The sequence below is a fragment of the Muntiacus reevesi genome, chromosome 22 (assembly GCF_963930625.1).
Source record: "Muntiacus reevesi chromosome 22, mMunRee1.1, whole genome shotgun sequence".
NCBI lineage: Eukaryota > Metazoa > Chordata > Mammalia > Artiodactyla > Cervidae > Muntiacus > Muntiacus reevesi.
This window is the reverse complement of record NC_089270.1, coordinates 295,868-314,592: the sequence shown is the minus strand read 5'-3', so window position 1 is coordinate 314,592 and position 18,725 is coordinate 295,868. Positions and strand designations below refer to the sequence as shown.

The 18,725-nt window shown below is 56.0% G+C and overlaps 1 protein-coding gene across 3 annotated transcripts in view; it reads left to right on the top strand.

The window, feature by feature from the left end:
• GAK (cyclin G associated kinase) overlaps positions 1-18,725 on the top strand; it is a 47,706-nt gene that overhangs the window by 1,967 nt on the left and 27,014 nt on the right. For 2 of the 3 annotated variants that reach the window (XM_065913988.1, XM_065913987.1), the window contains exons 2-9: positions 8,889-8,950; positions 9,629-9,688; positions 10,572-10,686; positions 12,672-12,814; positions 15,194-15,319; positions 16,091-16,180; positions 17,289-17,424; positions 17,643-17,755. In XM_065913988.1, coding sequence (XP_065770060.1) covers positions 8,889-8,950; positions 9,629-9,688; positions 10,572-10,686; positions 12,672-12,814; positions 15,194-15,319; positions 16,091-16,180; positions 17,289-17,424; positions 17,643-17,755 — 845 coding nt within the window. Of the gene's footprint in view, positions 1-8,888; positions 8,951-9,628; positions 9,689-10,571; positions 10,687-12,671; positions 12,815-15,193; positions 15,320-16,090; positions 16,181-17,288; positions 17,425-17,642; positions 17,756-18,725 lie in introns of those variants that run through there. The other variant, XM_065913989.1, reaches the window with a different exon arrangement.

Below are 18,725 nucleotides of genomic sequence, written 5' to 3'. Positions count from 1 at the left end.
AGTAGAACTGTGGAGCTAGATAGCTTTTCAGAGTTTGTTCTAAATTTTCACTTTTTAAGAACAAACGGGCTTCCCTGGTGGCTCACACGGTAAAGAATCTGCCCGCAGTGCAGGAGACCCAGGTTCGATTCTTGGGTCGGGAAGATCCCCTGGAGAAGGGCATGGCAGTCACTCCAGTATTCTTGCCTGGAGAATTCCGTGGACATAGGAGCCTGGTGAGCTGTAGTCCATGAGGTCGCAGAGTCCATGAGTCGCACACGACTGAGCGACTGACACACACGAAAGCAAAATGCTGGGAACCCCCAACGTCAGAGCTGTGCGGCTGAGTGACCCGGGGGCACTGGCGTGTCCTTCTGCTTGGATGCTGTGTGCTCACACCTTCTTCCACCAGAAAGGCCGAGAGTGAGGGATCGCTGCTGCTGCGGAGCTCTATCTCAGGGCTGCCAGCTCTGCGGGGCCAGTCCGCTTTGTGGCCTCGCTCCTGGGGGTGGATGCGGGCGCTCGGGAGGCGAGCACGGCTGCACAGCTGTGGTGTGATCTGTGGTCAGATGTCCCGTGAGCTCTGTCAGCCAGGATGTGTCTGCTTGGACACGTGTGTGCTGGGGATGGTGTCAGTGGTCTTGGATGAACTTAATGTGGTTCCTGCGCAGAGTCCGTGTTCCCTGTGGGTGATGCTGGCCCAAGGAGGTGTGAAGGCGCACTCCCGCCAGCTCCCAGGCTGGGTTCACTCCTGAGGCCCTGCTGCTGCTTCACAGCTCCTGCGGGTTTCTCCTCTGCCCGTGGGCCTGTCCTGACTGCATGAGGGCACGGGGGTGGTGGGGGAGAGGACTGGGCCCTCCTCTGCAGGGCCCCGCTGCGTGGTGCCTTGGGGGGCTTGTGGGGGGCCGCTGGGCTGTGGTGGCCCCTGTGGACCCCCTTTTCCACTTGGGAAGCGTGGCTGAGCCCTGAGCCCCATGGCTCGCTGGTCTTGTAGTTCTGGTGTCTTCTCTCTTGAGCGTTGGGGTCTTGTCATCCCTGTGTCTTTGCCCTTGACCCTGGGCCTGGAGGCCTGAGTGTGGGGACCCTTCTCTGCCAGGGAGGGTTCCAAGTGGCTGTCTCCTCCCAGATACCGCGGAGCACACAGCCAGCTCTCACCTCAGGGCTGTGGGCTCCTGCCTGTGGCCCTCAGGGCACAGTGGCCCTGCCTCGTGTCCCCCTCAGCTAGCCCTGCCCCTGCATGTGGGCGGCTTCAAGGTTGGCCTTTAATCGTGGTGATGGTGCCCAGTGTAAAACAGTAGTAGCCCCCACAGCAGCACTTGTGGGGGTCCTGGCTACATGGGGGCAGTCATAGTGCTGGTGCTGAGCTCAGGGCTGTTGGGAGCTTGCCAGGCCACCAGGGGTGATGGTGGAGTCAGGCGGGAGCCCACGAGAGGCTTTGGTCCGAGGGAACGCGTGGGTCCATCTCAGGTGTGTCCTGCAGGGAGCGGTGTCCAGAGGGAATCCCAGTAAAAGCATCTGTTGGCGCGGGATTGCTGGGGGCCAGCTGGGAGCCCAGTGCAGAGGCTGCTGCACTTCGAGGCCTGCGGTCCTTCCCCAGAACACGTCTGAGGGCACGTGAAGTGGGCCAGGGGAGGTCATCGTGGGCGGGACTCTGCGGGGAGGCGTGCTCCCCTTCAGGGCCCCCCGTCTGTGTGAGCGTGCCTGTCCCTGCAGGAGGGTGATGAGCGTGTGTGTAGTGGGGCTCCTGGAATTCTGCTCCATGGAAGTGTCTGCTTCTCAGCAGCAGTGCTGAGAAAGCGTGTCAAGGTCACCTGACCTGCTTCCCACGTTGCGGTGTCGCCCGGCCCGTGGCTTGCTGTCCCGCCAGCGGGCCGCACCTCCCCTGGCGCCTGTCTGTGACCCTGCGCTGTGGGAGGATTGGTCACCCGCCACCTCGGAGGCCCTGCTGGACTCCACCTACCCCCACCCTTCTCATTTTAGCGGGTGTAGGGAAAGAGCAACTTAGCCAGGATGGCGGGGTCAGCCTCTTGCCCCACGTTTTGTAAACACGTGGTTATACGGCAGCCGGGCTCACTTACGGCAGCGCGCATGGGGGTCATGATGCCCCGCCCCCACTGCCCCCTGTTTGGCCATGGGCCACTTTTGGTCTATAAGCACGTATAAGCCCCACCTGAAAAGCCCTTGCGTCTGCACTGGGGCCAGCCCGGAGAGAATAAACGTGTCTCCTGTTCCTGCCACTCCTGGAGTTTTCTTCCAGCTTCCCTGCTCGCACCTCGCCTGTTTTGGGTTCAGCGAACAGTGAGATACAGCAAGACAGTTGGTGTAGACGGCAGGATACCCAGTGGCAGGGGAGCCTGAGGCTCCAGTGGATGGAGGAAGCTGGCGGCTACTGCAGAGCAAGTGGTATGGGTGGCTGTGGCCTCTCCATGTGGGCCGTGGCGGCCGGGTGCGCTTGGGGTGGCTTCGTGGGTTTGAAGCTCAGTTCCCTTTCCTGCTGCAGTTTGCTGGCCCTCTCCTGCTTTGGACCTTGGTGTGTTTTCCTGTTTGGGATTGTTACAAATAAAGCTCCCAAGGACATTTTTTACTGTGTGTGCGCGTGTGCATGTGTTTTCCTTTCTTTTGGGTAAAATGCCCAGGAGTGGATTGTGGGCTTCTAGTCGGATGGAGGGTTGACTTTACATGAAACAGCCAAACCCTCTCCACTGGGGCTTTGCCACCTCCTACCCCACGGCCTCCCCAGTGTGTGAGTGTCCTGATTATACCCATTCTCCAGGGCATGCAGTGGCTGAATCTGCATCTTCTCCATCGTACTGTGTTGAACATTTTTTCACCATTAGTCACTTGTGTATCTTTTTTGTGTGTGTGAAATGTTTGTTAAAATCTTTTTTTCATTTTTGGGGGGGAGGGCAGGAGTTGTGGGAGTATTTTTTTTTTAAATTATGGTATAATGAGAATTTCCTGACTACTTATGGATAAACCTGGGAGTATCTGTTTTAGATCCAAGTCCGGATTTTATATAACATACATACACAGAGACACACATGTGTGTGGGGAAGTGAAGGTAAGCCATTTTTTACTTCCAGAACATCAGTTCAGTTGCTCAGTCGTGTCTGACTGTGATCCCATGGACTGCAGCACGTCAGGCCTCCCTGTCCATCACCAACTCCCGGAGTTTACTCAGACTCATGTCCATTGAGTTGGTAATGCCATCCAACCATCTCATCCTCTGTTGTCCCCTCCTCTTCCTCCCTTCCATCTTTCCCAGCATCAGGGTCTTTTCCAATGAGGCAGTTCTTCACATAACGTGGCCAAAGTATTGGTGCTTCAGCTTCAGCATCAGTCCTTCCAGTGAATATTCAGGACTGATTTCCTTCAGGATAGACTGGTTGGAACTCTTTGTAGTCCAAGGGACTCTAAAGAGTCTTCTCCAACATCACAGTTCAAAAGCATCAATTCTTTGACGCTTGTCTTTCTTTATAGTCCAATTCTCACATCCATACATGACTACTGGAAGAACCATAGCTTTGACTAGATGGACCTTTGTCAGCAAAGTAATGTCTCTGCTTTTTAATATGCTGTCTAGGTTGGTCATAGCTTTTTTTCCAAGGAGGAAGCATCTTTTAATTTCATGGCTGCAGCCACTTTCTGCAGTGATTTTGGAGCCCCCCAAAATAAAGTCTTTCACTGTTTCCCCATCTATTTGCCATGAAGTGATGGGACCCGGTGCCATGATCTTAGTTTTCTGAATGTTAAGCTTTAAGCCAGATTTTTCACTCTCCTCTTTCACCTTCATCAAGAGGCTCTTTAGTTCTTCTCACTTTCCGTCATAAGGGTGCTGTCATCTGCATATCTGAGGTTATTGATATTACTCCCGGCAACCTTGATTCCAGCTTGCGCTCCGTCCAGAACATACCCAGTCACAAGTGTCTTAGCAGCACCCAGCAGGGCATCCCTTTATGTGTTTTATATGCTGGTGTTTGTTTTTTTTTTAACTTTTCCTTTTGAGATCATTGTAGACTTACGTGGAGTTGGAAGAAAAGATGCAGACAGGTCTGGGTACACTGTCTAGTGGCAATGGCTAGAAAAACTGTGGTCACAGCCAGGTTTCGAAGTGTCTGTCCCCATGGGAATCCCTGGGGACCCCTGAAGAGCATTGGCCTCCCCCCTCTGTCCTTTGTCCTCTGAAGAAGTCTGTGTAAATGGGATCATGTGCGACATCTCAGAATTGGCTTCTTTCACCCCGCATGATTCTCTGGGGACCATCCACGTTGCTGTGTCCTAACTTTTTTTGTCTCTGCAGAGCAGTCCATGGTGTGGATACACCATAGTTTGCTCAGCTTTTCACCCACTGGACATCTGGGCTGTTTCCAGGTTTTTGATCATTTGAAATAAAGCTGCTATAAACATTCACGTACAGGTTGTTGTATGGCTGTGTTTTCATTTTTCTGGAATGAGTGCGCAGGTGCTGGGTCACGTGGCAGTTGGTGTCTTGTTTTTAGAAAGCTGCCAACCTGTCTCTAGCGCTCTGCTGTTTGCGCTTGGCCATGGGCGGAGGGGCGCCTGCCTGTGCTCGGGCGCCGCACCCGCCGTAGGCTGGGCGTGTAAACGCGGCTTCGCCTTCCTGCCTCTGGGGCTGGAGCCTGAGGCCAGGGAGCTGGCAGGCTCCTAGGGAGGTCTCTCCCCCTTGGCTGTTCTCGCTCCCCCTTACTCTGAGGACCCCAGTCCTGTTACATCGGGACCCCACCTTCTGACCTCATTGAACTTCAGTCGACTCCCCGCACACCCTGTCTCCAGATGCGGCCGTGTTGGGGTTAGGGCTTCAACTCGTGACTTCTCGGGGACGCAGTTGAGTCTCTGCGTCTCTGCCAGCGTTTTATGTTGTCTTTGGTGGTCATTCTGGCAGGTGTGTGATGATGTCTCATTGAGGCTTTAGTTTGCGTTTCCCTAAAAACTCATGCTTTGCTTATTTTCACCTGCTCATCCTCACAGGTGAAATGTCTCTTCGTGTCCTCTGCCTCTTTTCCAATCATCTTTGATTGCTGAATTTTGAGAGCTTCTTGAGTCCTCTGTCTAGGGTGGTTGCCAGGTGTTTTCTCTCAGGCTACTTGTCTTCTGGCCTCCTAACCGGGTCTCTTGTGGATCCAGGGCTCTCACTTTGATGAAGTCTATTCTGTTGCTTTTCGTTCCGGAATCCTGCTTTTGCTGTCTAGTCTGAAAACTTTGAGCTCTGCATCTCCAGGATTCTCTCCCGTGCTGTCTCGTGGTTTGACACTTGTATGCTCTGAGTTAACGGGTGAGGTTTAGACTGAAGTTCTTCTTTCTTTTGCCTGGAGCTGTCCAGTTGAAAATACCATCCTTCTGAAAGTGCTTTTGCAGTTTGGGCATATTTGTGTGGTTCTGTTTCTGGGGCTTTTCTTTTTTGTTCCATTGATCTACAGTCTGTCTGTCCACCAGTACCGCACAGTCTTCATTACTGTAGCTATACAACAAAATTTGAAATTTTTTTTTCTGAGTTAGGAAAAATTTTTTAAATGCAGAAAAGTAGAAAGAGTAACAACAGAACAGACACCTTTGTTCCTGCTATCCAGAATTAATAAATACTAACTTTGAAAATGGATTCCCTCGTAGCTCAGTTGATAAAGAATCTGCCTGCAATGTGGGAGACCCAGGTTTGATTCCTGGGTGGGAAAGATCCCTGGAGAAGGAAATAGCAACCCACTCCAGTATTCTTGCCTGAAGAATCCAATGGACAGAGGAGCCTGGCGGGCTACGGCCTATGGGGTTGAAAGAGTCAGACACAACTTAACCACCACCAACTTTAAAAAAGTCGTCTTTGGTCCCAGACCTTTTCTAGGCAGTGAAGCACCACAGATGTTGTGAAGGTCCCGTGGACCCCCTGCTCCCGCTGCATTGCCGTATCTCTCTTTAGAGGCAGACACCACCGTGAACTAGTGCACGGACTTCCTGCTCATCTTGATCCTTCCGCTGCAGGCGCTGTGTTCAGGCTGCGTAATCTTGCTGTGGGGGTGTTAAATGTAAGTGACTGTGTTTTGACCTCTGAAGAGTTTGTGGTGGTGGCCTGGTGGTTTGCTCAGCACACCATTCTGGTTGCCCACTGTGTCCGACACTGTTCTGGGTGCCTGTGACAGCAATGCAGACAACTCGGACGACATTTCTGCTTCGAGCTCGCGGCCTGGTTGGAGAGACAGTAAATAAGTATCCAGATAGAGTCAGGTATCGGAGAACTCTGGGGAGAAGAAACGGGGTGGGGGGCGTGGGGGGCGGTTCAGGGGAGTGAGGTGAGGGGAGTCGGGCCAGGCCCTGCGGGGCTGTGGCCAGGGGGGTGGCCCCGGGCAGCAGTGGGCTTGATGTCTGAGCAGGTGCGGTGGTATCGGTCTGGCTGCAGCGGAGGCCTGAGGATGGTCCCACGGACCTGGTAGCCCTGCTGAGGTTGCCCTTCTGGACGTTTTTGGTGGAGTCCTTAGGAGTGTTTGCTTCATTGTCTTATTATCTGCAAGTAAAAGCAGTCTTAGGTCCTCCATTCTTTATTTTCTAGCTTTCTTGCACTGTTAGGCTCACTGATAAAATGTTGTATTGTGGCTCTGAGAGCAGCAGAAATCCTTGCTTTGTTCTTGATCTTAGAGAGGACCTTTAAGTCTTGTGTTAGCGGTTAGTTTTTCGTGGTTGCCATTTCTTAGATTGAAGAAGTTTCTGCTTCAATTCATAGTTTGCTGAACATTTTTAAAAATTTTACTGTTTTGAAGGATCATGACTGGGTTTTGCGCGTGGGCAGAAACTTCCGTGGCGTCTGTCGAGGTGACCTGCCCTCCCTTTTACAGTGTGCATTCCTGGGTGGTCATAACGTACTGTCCTTCCTGCATATTGCCAGAATCACTCCTAGTGTTTTCTGATGGTTTTTGATTTCTGTGTTAATGAGTGCTTTTGATCTGTAATTGTATGCTTATTGTTTTCTCTGCCTCAAAAAAGACTCTGGGAACTATTCTCTCTTGGCACAGATTTCGTGTGAGGTTGTTGTACTTTCTTCACTTAAATGTTTGATAGAATTCTCCAGTGAAGCCATCTGTTTTTCTGTTTCTGTTTTCTGGGTTTTCATTTATTTCCTTTAATCTATTTTTTATATGGACCTATTTGATTTTTTAACAGCTATGTTGAGATAAAAGTGACAGAGTAGCTCTGCATATATGTCAAAACACTGTAAGTATGTTCTACATGTGTGTTAATGTGTGTGTGTGTATGTATATCTACACAGCTGTCACTGTGAAGGTGGTGAACAAACCCATCGCCTCCACGGTTTTCCTCCTCACCCCCCAAGCCACTGCTCATCTGCTTTTTGTTATTGTGATTACTCTGTGTTTTCTCGGGTCTCCTGTGAATGAGGTCACGTGTGCACACTCTTTTCCTGACTGCCGCTCCTCAGCGTGGCTGCTCGCAGTCCTGCTGCTGCATGTCAGCAGCAGTGCATCTGGTCACGTGAGGGTGGCCGCTCCATCCACTCACCATCGATGGACACGGGTTGTTCCTGCTGGGGCTGCTATGAACATGCTTGTACGAGTCTTTGTGAGGACGTGTGCGTTTCTTTTTCCTGGGTAAATACTCACAATGTGATGGCAGAGCTGTAGAGTTGATGGGTGTTTAGCTTCTGAAGAACTCTCCAAACTGTCTTCCAAAATGATGATACCATTCTGAATTCCTGTGGGCATTGTAAATAAGCGTGCAGTTGCTCCACACCTCAATCAATAATTGGTAGGTCGGTTTTAAACTTTTTAGATGTTCTAATAGGTATATAGTAGTATCTTTGTGGTTTAAATATGCATATACCTGGTGGATAATGACATTTTTTCATGTGGTTACTTGCCAGCTGTTTGTCTTGGTTGAGTATCTTTTCGTATATTTTGCCCCTTAAAATGTTGTTGAAGTGAACTTTGGATTTTATGTATATTTTCTGGATAGAGATCCTTTGCCAGATGTGTAATTTGCGAAGTCCAGTTAGGGACTTGTCTTTTCAAGCTCTCAACAGTGTTTGCAAAAACCGTCTTTGATGAAGTCCATTTATCATATTTTTCATTTATGGATCATACTGTTTGCCTAATGTAGGGTTTGTCAAAATGGTTGATTTTTCGTATATTGCTGTTACATCACACAACCTTCCTAAACTCGTTCATTATTGATAGTAGCTTGAAGGAGTAGGTATCACCTTGTCTACATAGACAGTCATGTTGGTTGTTGTCTTTTTTCAGCCTGGATGCCTTTCATTTCCTTTCTTGCCTGATTGCGCTGGCTGCGCCTCCAGCGTGATACTGAATGGCAGTGGCGAGAACAGGCCTAGGCCTGCCCGGCCCTGGTCGCAGAGGGAAGCGTCAGGCCCCGACCCCGAGTGTGGTGGTGGCCGAGGGCCTTCCAGAGGCGCCGTCCTCAGGCTGAGCAGCTGTCCTTCTGTTCCCATTTGCTGAGAGTTTTAGCTTTCGTGGTGAAATTTTCCACTGTAGGGAGCTAGAGAGGACTGAGAAGTCAAGCTAAAGATAGTCTAATTACATTGATCAAACCCACTTTACTTAGTTGTGATGTATTATCCTTTTTTATAGTTGTTGGGTTTAATTTGCTAACATTTTGTTTTACGTAGAATTAACGATCTGTGAGGAATTCTCTCATCCATGTTTGTGTGTGGTACGAGTCACTTGTTTCCAGAGAACTGGCATCGATTGTGTTGATTTTCCTGCCCTGGTCTCTGTCTGTGAACAGGGTGTGTAGAAGGCAGTCACATAAACCAGGGCCACCATCACGGCGGAACACAGACTCCTGGCCACAGTCCAGTTTATGCCTTTTCTCAGTCAAGGTATTTTTACAGCTAAATGTTAAATAAAACTGCTGTGTATTTTTCTAATTTTCAGGAGGGTTTGCATTTGTGTATGAAGCTCAAGATCTGGGAAGTGGCAGAGAGTATGCATTGAAGGTAACAAAGGGGATGAGCTTTTGTGGGTTTTCCTGTGTTTTAAAGGAAATAAATTTCTAAGTGACACTGTTTCCAGAGGTTTATCCCCTCCCCTTTAGTTTATATTTCTTTCTTACAGTCTGTGTCTATTTGTGACACTTGTTTCTTCTATAGTCTTAGAGGACTTGAAAGCTGTGGGTTTCAGCTTTGGGGCGGCCAGGGGAGGGGAGTCAGAGCTGCCAAAGTAAGGGTTCCAGGAACCCCGGGCATTTGAAAGCCACTCGTGTAAAGTGGCGCGTGCACACTGTGTCTGTGAGCCGGGCTCTCGGGTGGGGTGCTGGGAGCACTTTGTGTTCCGTCCTGAGACTCTGAGGGGGCCTGCTTAGCCTCCGGGGCAGTGACCGTCATGGGGTTCGGCTGGGCTGGGGGCGTGCACTTGGACTCTTGGGTCTGGAAGTAGACCCACATCTCTCATTTTCCTCCAGTCTGTTGGGTGAGAAACCTCCTGTTTTTAGTTTTTCTTACGTTCTTGGATCACCGAGGACCATTTCTGAGGTCCTTTAACCTGTCACGTTTCTCTGTGGGTCAGATGTTAACACACAGTCAGGCGGGGACAACCCTCAGATGCACTGTGTGTGCTCGGTGAGAGCAGACAGATAAGGCCCTTAATCTTTCCTCATCCGTTATTTCCCGCTACAGAGATTGCTGTCCAATGAAGAGGAGAAGAACAGAGCCATCATTCAGGAAGTGTGTTTCATGGTATCCTTTTCCAGGGCTGAGCACAAGCATGGCCCCGTGGGGAGGCCTGCGGCCGGCCGTGGCTGCCCTTGGCTGCCGGCTGCTCGGGGACGCCCTCTCTGTTTGCTTCATTGGACTTGCCCGTAGCCCATGTCTAGTAGGAAGGAGTTTTCTTCCTTGTTCTTTACTCTGAGTTATGGTAAGAGATTTATAGCTTTGGGAGCAACAGCATCATTCCTGCCAAGAGGTCTCAAACTGGGGGTGGGCAGCTCCCTGCCTCCGCCCTGCTGCCTGCCCAGTGACCTGATGTGGTGCCTGGCTCCTGGCCAGTAGTTCTGCCCTCAGCTCTTCGCCAGCCCTGGCTCCCGTGGGCTCCAAGTTGTTTTCTGAGCAGCCCCCGGTACCTTCACCCTTCCCAGAGGGCAGGGGCCCTGGGCGTCCGTGCACGGAGCCTGATCTGCGGGCTTGTTTGGCTTGGCTCTCCACTCCCACGTGCGTTTCCCTGGAACTGGGGTCTCGCCCTTTGCTGTCAGAATCTGTTCTCCATCTGGAAGCTCTGTCCACTGTGAGCCTGCCAGCCTCCGAGCCTGAGGGTCCTCACCGTGTTGGGCTTCCTGTGGCCTCCTTCAGCCTCACCTGCTACCCCACCAGCCCCTGGCCAGGCGTGCGGCCGGCGGCGGGGGGTGGGGGTGGGGTCCTTCAGCACCTTCCCTTTCCTTGTGTCCAGTGTCTTCCTGTCCTCCTGGCTGCCTTCCACCTGCTCCCCGTGCTGTTTTTGTGGTTGTGCACTCAGATTGCCCTTAGTTGGAGTCAGTGTTCTGACTTCAGTGTCTTAGTATTACGTATATATATTTGTTTTTAAACATGCAGACTTACGCATTCTCCTTTAACGAGACACCTGCAGAAGAAACTTTCAGGCCACCCAAATATTGTCCAGTTTTGTTCTGCAGCATCGATAGGAAAAGAGGAGTCGGACACTGGGCAGGCGGAGTTCCTGCTGCTCATGGAGCTCTGCAGAGGTGAGGTGCCTGCGGCTCGGGACCACCCAGCAGGCGGGACGGCTCCTGCGGTCTCCTCTCCAGAGACGCATGGTCGTCAGGGAGAGCGTGGCTTCCTGTCTGGTGGGAGCTCTTTGAGTGGCTGCATCCACCCCCTCACCCCCATGCCGGGCTGAGAGCAGAACTGGGGCTGCGGAGGGGCGGCTGCGCTGTCGGGGCCATCAGGCAGCAGGAAGCAGCCGTGGTCGGGAAGTGGCTGGAAGCCGGGGTGGGCAGGGCCGTGGAGGTGGGCGGGGCCGCGGAGGTGGGCGGGGCCGCGGAGGTGGGCCTGCAACCTCACCAGCTCAAGGTGGTCGCGCCTGCTATGTTCTGAGAGGAAGACTTGTGTCTCCTGACAGCAGTGGGGAGCCGGTGCTTTCTCAGGACTTTTTGGGGCAGAGCAGGCGAGTGGGCAGGCAGTGTTGCCAGGCTCCCCAGGAGAGGTGAGGCTTCTGTCAGCGGCAGAAGCAGGGTCCCCGCCTGGAGGGTTGGGCTCCTCATCCCACAGCTGAACCTCTGCCCTGTGCTGGACCCGTGTGGGCAAGACAGCTCTTGGAGTTGGGCAGGACTTCTGAGGCCCGGCAGGCGTGGAGGACTGGCCAGAGGGCCTGGAGCTAGGGCAGGAGCCCCCAGACGCCCTGCTTGTCCATCCGTCACCGGCTGTGCGTGGGGCTGCCGTGAAGCCAGGGGAGAGCGCGGGAGACTGAGGCAGGGGGCTCCCCCGAAGGGAGGGAGGAAAGCTCCCTGAGGGGTCACGGCCCCCAGAGGAGTGTCCCAGGAAGAGGACGGGGGCCGTGAGTGTGGGAGTCTTTCTGCGAAGAGCAGAAACGGGGTGCAGTGGTTGCTGGTTGGGGGGGTCTTGGGGACCACAGCCAGGAGTACAGGATCCTCACCCTGAGTGGAGGGGACCAGGACCCCATCCCAGGTGAAGACAGGACCCCGGTGTGTGGTGCTCTTGTCCCAGCAGCGTGGGCGCCTGGGCTCCCGTGGGGCCTGGCGTTTGGGGTCCTGTGCGGCGCTGGCCGTGCTCGCAGGCGCCTTTCCTGGGTGCGCACCGTGCAGCGTGGGCACTCAGCTCACGTCGGGGCTCTCCATGTGGCTGGTCCATCACTGTCCTTCATCTGCAAGAAAGCGGTGCCTACTCACTGAAGCCAGCATCGTGTGTGAGCTTATGAGGCAGGCTCCTGCCTGCAAGCCTGCTGCACCCACGCCCTGCACGTTCATGTGCACCCCCGGGAGGCTTCCTGGGGTGGGGCTGGGCTCATGGGGGCCTTGTGGCTGTGTGGTGCTGCTCTTTGTTCCACGTCGAGTGGGACCAGGGGTCCCATAACATGCGGAGCTCACCTCTGGGAGTGGAGGCAGCCTGGGGCCCTGGACAGGAGTGTGTAGGCGGGACTCTTGGAAGAGGCTTTGGGATGTCTAGGGCAAGAACAGGGTCGGGGGCCCAAGGCAGGTGAGTCATGGGTCCTCGGAAGCTGGCCCAGCAAAGACAGCACACGGTTGCGGAGGGAGCCCCTGTGGAGAGGGCCAGTGGCCCCGGGCTCCGGCCAGTTCCAGCGGGACTGAGGTCCCTGCGCCACAGAGACAGGAAGGAACGCCTTGAGGTGGGGACCCCTCGGGGTGCAGCCTGGGGTGGGGGCCCAGAGGTGGAGGATGTATCCGCTGAGATCTCAGGTGAACAGCCGAGGACCGCTGTTAACTAAGGAAGCTCAGCGGTCATTGCCCCAGAGGTGTCTGCCAGAACGTGCACGTTCAGGGTCGTGGTCCTTGTGACTGCTGCGTCACGAAGGCTCTGTGGTCGGAGGCCTCTGCCACTGCGGGCAGGCTTCCCATCCAGGGCTCTGTAACCCCGACTGGGTGCTGGCCGGAGGGCAGGGAGGGCGGCACCACGGCGGGTGCAGGAGGGCAGCAGGCCTGGGCACCAGCTTCGGCAGTTCCCTGGTGATGTGAGTTTGATTCTCTTTTAGGGCAGCTGGTGGAATTTTTAAAAAAAGTCGAATCTAAAGGTCCGCTCTCGTGTGACACCGTCCTGAAGATTTTCTACCAGACGTGCAGGGCGGTGCAGCACATGCACAGACAGAAGCCGCCCATCATCCACAGGGACCTCAAGGTACGGGCCCCGCCCGCCCTGCCTGCCCTGCTCGCCACGAGAGGGGGCCGGCGCCCGCTGCCCGGCAGCCCCCTGCGCTCAGGCTGCCTCTGCTCCTGTCCCCAGCTGGGGGCTCTCGCCCACGGGTGAGGGTGTGGACGGTCGTGGGCGCGGACCCCTGCGTGGAGCCGAGAGGAGGTAACGTCCCCTGGGCTGCTCTGGGCAGGAGGCCTGCCCGCCTGCTGCTGGGCGCTGGGCAGGAGCGCTTCCCCACAGGGCTGCGTGTGCCCCTGGCACGCACGGGAGGCTGCCCTTCCTCCTGGGGCCACCACTGGTGGGGGAGGGGGCTTCGTGGTCACGACTTTGTGTTTTCTTGTTTAACGATGTGTGTTTTTGCTGTGTTTTTAGTCATCAGAGTTCTTACTGTTAAGTTAACTGGGTGTCTTTTGCCTTTTTTCTGTTGTCTGTTGGTTGGTTTTTGTACGTTCTTACAATAGTGTTTTTTAAGTGGAACATGCTACAGATGTCTCCCGTGGTCTGTGGCTTCATTTTAACGATAATCCGGCATCCGCGAAGGCAGGGCCCCAACTCTCACAGCGGCTCAGGGTGGCGGCAGGCCCCCTCTACCCTCCCCAGTCTGACTTGCTAAAAGAAGACCCCAGATATGCCCCTTCCTGCCAGGAACCTCCCTTTGCTTCCTGCATGTCCAGCTGTGGCCAGCTTTCCCGTTTCCTCTTGGGGCATCTTGAACCTTGGGAACAGCACCGTCCTCGGGAGGTGGCGGGCTCCTCTCTGGCTCAGGAAGGTGAAAAACTTCAAGGATGACAGCTCGGCCTGGGGGGCACTGCTCAGCGCCCGTGTGCTGGGTCCGTGGCTGCTGGCGCTGTGCAGGAACTTCTCACCTGCTCCTGTGGTCTGTCCCCGGGGGTCTTGGCATGGCACTCCACAGAGGGGCAGGAAGGGCCCGGGGACCCCAGACACGAGTGACGGGCCCGGATGCACGTCCTCCTCAGTGTGGGTTTCCTGTTGCCCCTGGCCTTTCCTTCTGGTGTGGGGTTTGCCTGCCTCACCCTGTCCGTGGGGACCCGGTGGCCTGTGGGGCAGCCCCGTGTCAGCGCTGGCAGGGCAGACCGCTCTCCTGTGGCATCTCGTGTTTGGCGTGAGTCATCTTGGCCCCTTGTGAGGGGTCTTCAGCGCCCAACCTTGCTGCTCCCCGGCCTGCGTATCAGAGCGGGTCCCCCAGGCTGTGCGGCTCTTGCCAGCTCTTGGTGTCTCTGCCCGAGCCGGGACCCAGCAAAGCGAGCCGCGTGGGCGGCCTGGCTCCCAGCGCCTCTTAGTTATGTTCACACTGCTCTGGGGTCTGTTAACGTGCAGTGCGTTATGCCCAAAAGACAATGTCCATCCCTTCAATTAAAAATACTTGATTGCTGAAAAATACAACTGTCATCGGAGCCCTTCAGTGGGTCTCATGGTAACATTGAAGGCCACTGATCACAGATTCAGCAACACGAACGATAATGACGGAACGTCTGAAGTGTTTCGAGAGTTATCGAATGGGACACGGAGTCAGACACAAAGTGAGCAGATGCTGTTGGGAAAAGGCGCCTACAGACTTGTGGGCGTGGGGCTGGCACAGACCTGCCTGTGTGAGAAGCGCAGGGAAGTGAGGCTGGCCTGTGCTTGTTTGGCTCAGAGTGTCGGCTTCTGGTTAGAGTGGCCGTGACCCCTGCTCCAAGAGAGGGGCTGACAGGTTGGAGACGTCCCAGCTGCTGGGTTGGTAAAGGTGCTCCCAACCTGGGTCATGGAGTCCTGGTCTCCTGACTCTTTGCAGCCACCGGAGGAGTAGAGCTCCCTGGGGCGAGTGGGCTGGCCGTGGGGCCCGGCTCCCGGGCGGTGGGGCAAGTGGGCTGGCCGTGGGGCCCGGCTCCCGGGCGGTGGGGCAAGTGGGCTGGCCGTGGGGCCCGGCTCCCGAGCTGCGGGCGGGTCTGTGCCCCCCTGTTCGGAGGAGAGTCCAGGTCCCTGTTTGATGCAGATTGAAGGTCTCAATTATTCACAGTTTCTGAATAAGAGGTCTTCCGTGTATCTTTTGTTAGGTTTCTTCCTCAGTTATTAATGTGTTTGGTGACTTTTAAATGGTATGTTAATTTTTTCTCATCTTTTTAAGTTTTCTAAAGGTTTTTATTGTAAATATTCTATATATATTGTATATATCCTATGTTACTAGCTTATCTTTGATTTGTGGTGGATTTTACCTTCCGTTTGTTTATGTGTCCCATCTTAAGGTACACACACCGATTTTGGTCAGAACGGAGTGTCCCCTTTCCCCAGAAGACTCCCTGGCCGGTCTGCCCTTTGGGCCTCTGCCCGCCCGGCCTCACAGACTGTTTCTGGAACTTGCAGGTTGAAAACTTGCTGCTCAGTAACCAGGGGACCATCAAGCTGTGCGACTTCGGCAGTGCCACGACCATCTCGCACTACCCCGACTACAGCTGGAGCGCCCAGCGCCGGGCCCTGGTGGAGGAGGAGGCAAGTGTGGCGCCAGGACACCACCGCCGCCCGTGCCTGCTCTGGCCGGCTCTCCGCTTGCTTTTTTCTTGATGTGGCAAAGTATGCAATGTAAAATTTCCCGCCGTAACCATTTTTAAGCGTGCGGTCCCGTTTTAAAGGTGGCACTTTAAAGCATCATGTAAAAACCTGCCTTCGGGGTGGTTCAGCAGGTAACCACAGGAGCCCCCCGGGGAGACGGGTGGGCGAGTTCAGGCCCCTGTGAACGGCAGGTGGCACTGAGTGGGCACAGACAGCCCCTGCTGGGGCAGCCGTCTGCACACTCACACTGTGTCCTCGTACGGGGAGCGCGTGCTCGCAGACGCGGCCCCGGAACCCGTACCAGCAGAGCCCAGCGTGAGACCAGCAGCCAGGGCCGCACGCTACACTCTCCCTGGAGGCCGCGCTCACTGGGGGGCACCCGCGCCTCGGGGCTGCAGATGCGTCCTGCCTGGGGCCTGGTCTGCAGCTCGCCCTGGGGCTCTGGTCACAGCACCCAGAGCGGGTCCCGCAGCCTCGTGACCCCGCCCGCCACGCACCCTCCTCCGCTGTTGGTGGTTCACGAGGACTCCTGGGTGCTGCTGTGGGGGCTGCCGGTCCTTTGCATCCCTGGTGCTGGCCCCATGTGCCCAGCCCGCTTCAGGGGCCCCGTGCAGGGCCTTGTGTGACCACCCTGGCCAGGCCTCCTGGCCGGCGCTGGGCCCCGCTGCCCGGGCTTGTGCCTCTTCCTCTGACACGTTCTCCTCTTTTCAGATCACGAGGAACACGACGCCCATGTACAGGACGCCAGAAATCGTGGACTTGTACTCGAACTTCCCCATCGGCGAGAAGCAGGACATCTGGGTGAGGCGGCTGGCCCCTGGGCCTGGGCAGCCCGACTGGCCCCGCGGGGCTCTGGGTGAGGCTGCGGCCACCTGGCCCTCGCCTCCCCTTTCTCCTCCGTGGTTCTTGCTCTCCTCCGGTGGTTCTGTATCCCTCTCTGCAGCCCTGGTGACGCTGTTAGTGGACAGGCGCTGGCGTGGGGCGCTGAGGGGTGGGGGCCGGTGTTGCCCAGCCCCAGCCCGAAACGGGGTGTTCCTGCACGCCTGGACCTGAGCTTGTCTGGTCCGAGCCCCTTCGAAGACTAGGGTTCTCAGAGCCACAGTCTGCGTGGCCAGCGTTGGGCCTTCCGGATGGCCTTGCAGCTGTGCACTGACCTGGTGATGCCGGAGCTGTGACTGGGCCGGAGGCCTTACGGGGTCTCAGAGTGAGGTCAGGCCCATCCTCTAGTACATGTCCCGTTGGTGGAAGGCGGCCCCTGTGTACGTGGGGCCTGACTGAGTGGGTGTCTGCTGACCCCTTGGTTCAGCATTAGGGCTTGGACCTCAGGGAGCCCTGCTCCTGCCCATCCGAGGTGCCCTGTGGCCTCCCTGGTGCCCTGAGAGCAGGACTGGGGGCCCTGAACCGCCACCTCAGGGCTCCCGTCCAGGTCCAGTAGGCCCGTGACCCACAGTCCCAGTGCTTGGGGAGCCTTGTGCTGGTGAGTGGAGACTGGTGGACACGCGTGAGCTGGTCGACTCCAAGTGGACGCCTTTAGCCCGTCCCAGCCCAAGGACCGCATGCATGAGCTGGAAGGCGGCGCTTGGCCTGGTCTGGGCCCCACATGAGCCTCAGTCCCTTCAACGTGCTGGACAGTCTTGGTTTCCTGTCCTCCTGTGGCAGGTGCTGTGGTGGAGGCAGGGAAGGGGTGCGGGGCCGGCAGCCCCCGACTCGTCCCTGGCGCTCAGCACGGCCGCTTGGCGAGTAGAGCCCACCCTGGGGTAGTAGATTGGTGTTTGGAAAGGACTTTCTCATCAGAGAACGGAGGATTGAGCTTTATTGGCCACTCTGATGTGGCTGGTGTCTGCGCCCCGCGAGTGTAGACCGTGGCCAGCGGGCAGGGCAGAGCCAGCAGGCCTTCCTGTCTCTGCAGGCCCTGGGCTGCATCCTGTACCTGCTCTGCTTCGGGCAGCACCCGTTTGAGGACGGGGCAAAGCTTCGCATCGTCAATGGGAAGTACGTGATCCCCGCCGACGACACGCGCTACTCTGTGTTCCATGGCCTCATCCGTAAGTCCCAGCGCAGCCCACCTCACCCTGAGCATGTGTCCTGAGCGGCAGCTTCTGCTGATCTTGTTCTTCACATTGTCCTTCCCCGCTTGCTTTTAAAAGCAGTAGTGTAAGCAAGACACGGGCCTCCAGGGCCCACTGCCCTGCAGAGTGAGGGGTGCTGCCCGCCCGGGGCACCAGCCCTGCCGCCCTCAGGATGAGCTCTGCCTCTGCCGTAGGTGCCATGCTCAAGGTCAACCCGGAGGAGCGGCTGTCCGTCACCGAGCTGGTCAACCAGCTCCAGGAGATCGCGGCCGCCCGCAACGTGAACCCCAAGTCACCCATCACCGAGGTGGGCTTCCACGTGCTGCTTGCAATGATGCTGTGTCGCTTTAGAGTCAGGTGGTTAGGTGGTCTGGCTTCACTTGGCTCTTGAGGAGGGAGGAGCCCCCGGGGTCGCCTGAGGGGCAGTGTGCCACCCTGTGGGGTTCCTGGAGCCGGGAGACAGAGCCCAGGGTGGGGCTCAGAGGTTCAGAGTGGGTGAGGTTCAGAGAGGCCAGTGGCGAGGAGGAAAAGGCCGCTGAGGCAGGTCGGCCTGGGCTGCCCCGTGGTCTTTTCAGAGAACCTGGGCCTCCGGGTGGGCCAAGTCTCGGGTGGCGTTTGGGCCCGAGATCCAGAGGCAGCCAGCCCATGTGTGCCCCTGAGGACGGCTCCACAGGAAAGGCAGAAGTGCCTGAGGAAGGACACAGGCTGCTTCCGCTGGGGCTCGTGAGCACGTGCTGCTCTACGTGCTTCTAGAACCTGGGACCTGTGGGTCAGACGTCAGCCCAACCCTACACCCTGCTGTATGGTTTTTCTGCCCGGGGCCTCGAGGGAGAGAAGTCAGCTGGTCCTCGGGGCAGCGTGGGCACACTGGCCTGCCCCGATGGACTCTGAGACCAGGAAAGCACCGGGTAGGAGGCTGGGCTGGAGTCGGGAGAGCCGGAGGCTCTGTACGCTGCGGCCTGGGGCCTCCGAACATGTTCCCCGCGGCCTGGGCCTGCAGCCTCAGCACGTTCCCTGCAGCTTCCGAGCTGCTGTGGAGCCTGCAGTCCCACAAGAGGTGCTCTGTGTTTTCGAGAAGCTGATGAAACAACAAAGTTTTTGATTTCTGGGTGAATGACACAGTTGAGCTAAGACACACGTGCCTGACATTTCGCAGGTATTGTTTTTAAGGCTCTTGGGAGCAGCCCACTTATCACTGACCACTTCTGGTGCTTCACGTACCATAGAGGCCATGAGAGAGTGTTTCCTGAGTTTAATGTGTCATGGTAACCTGAAAG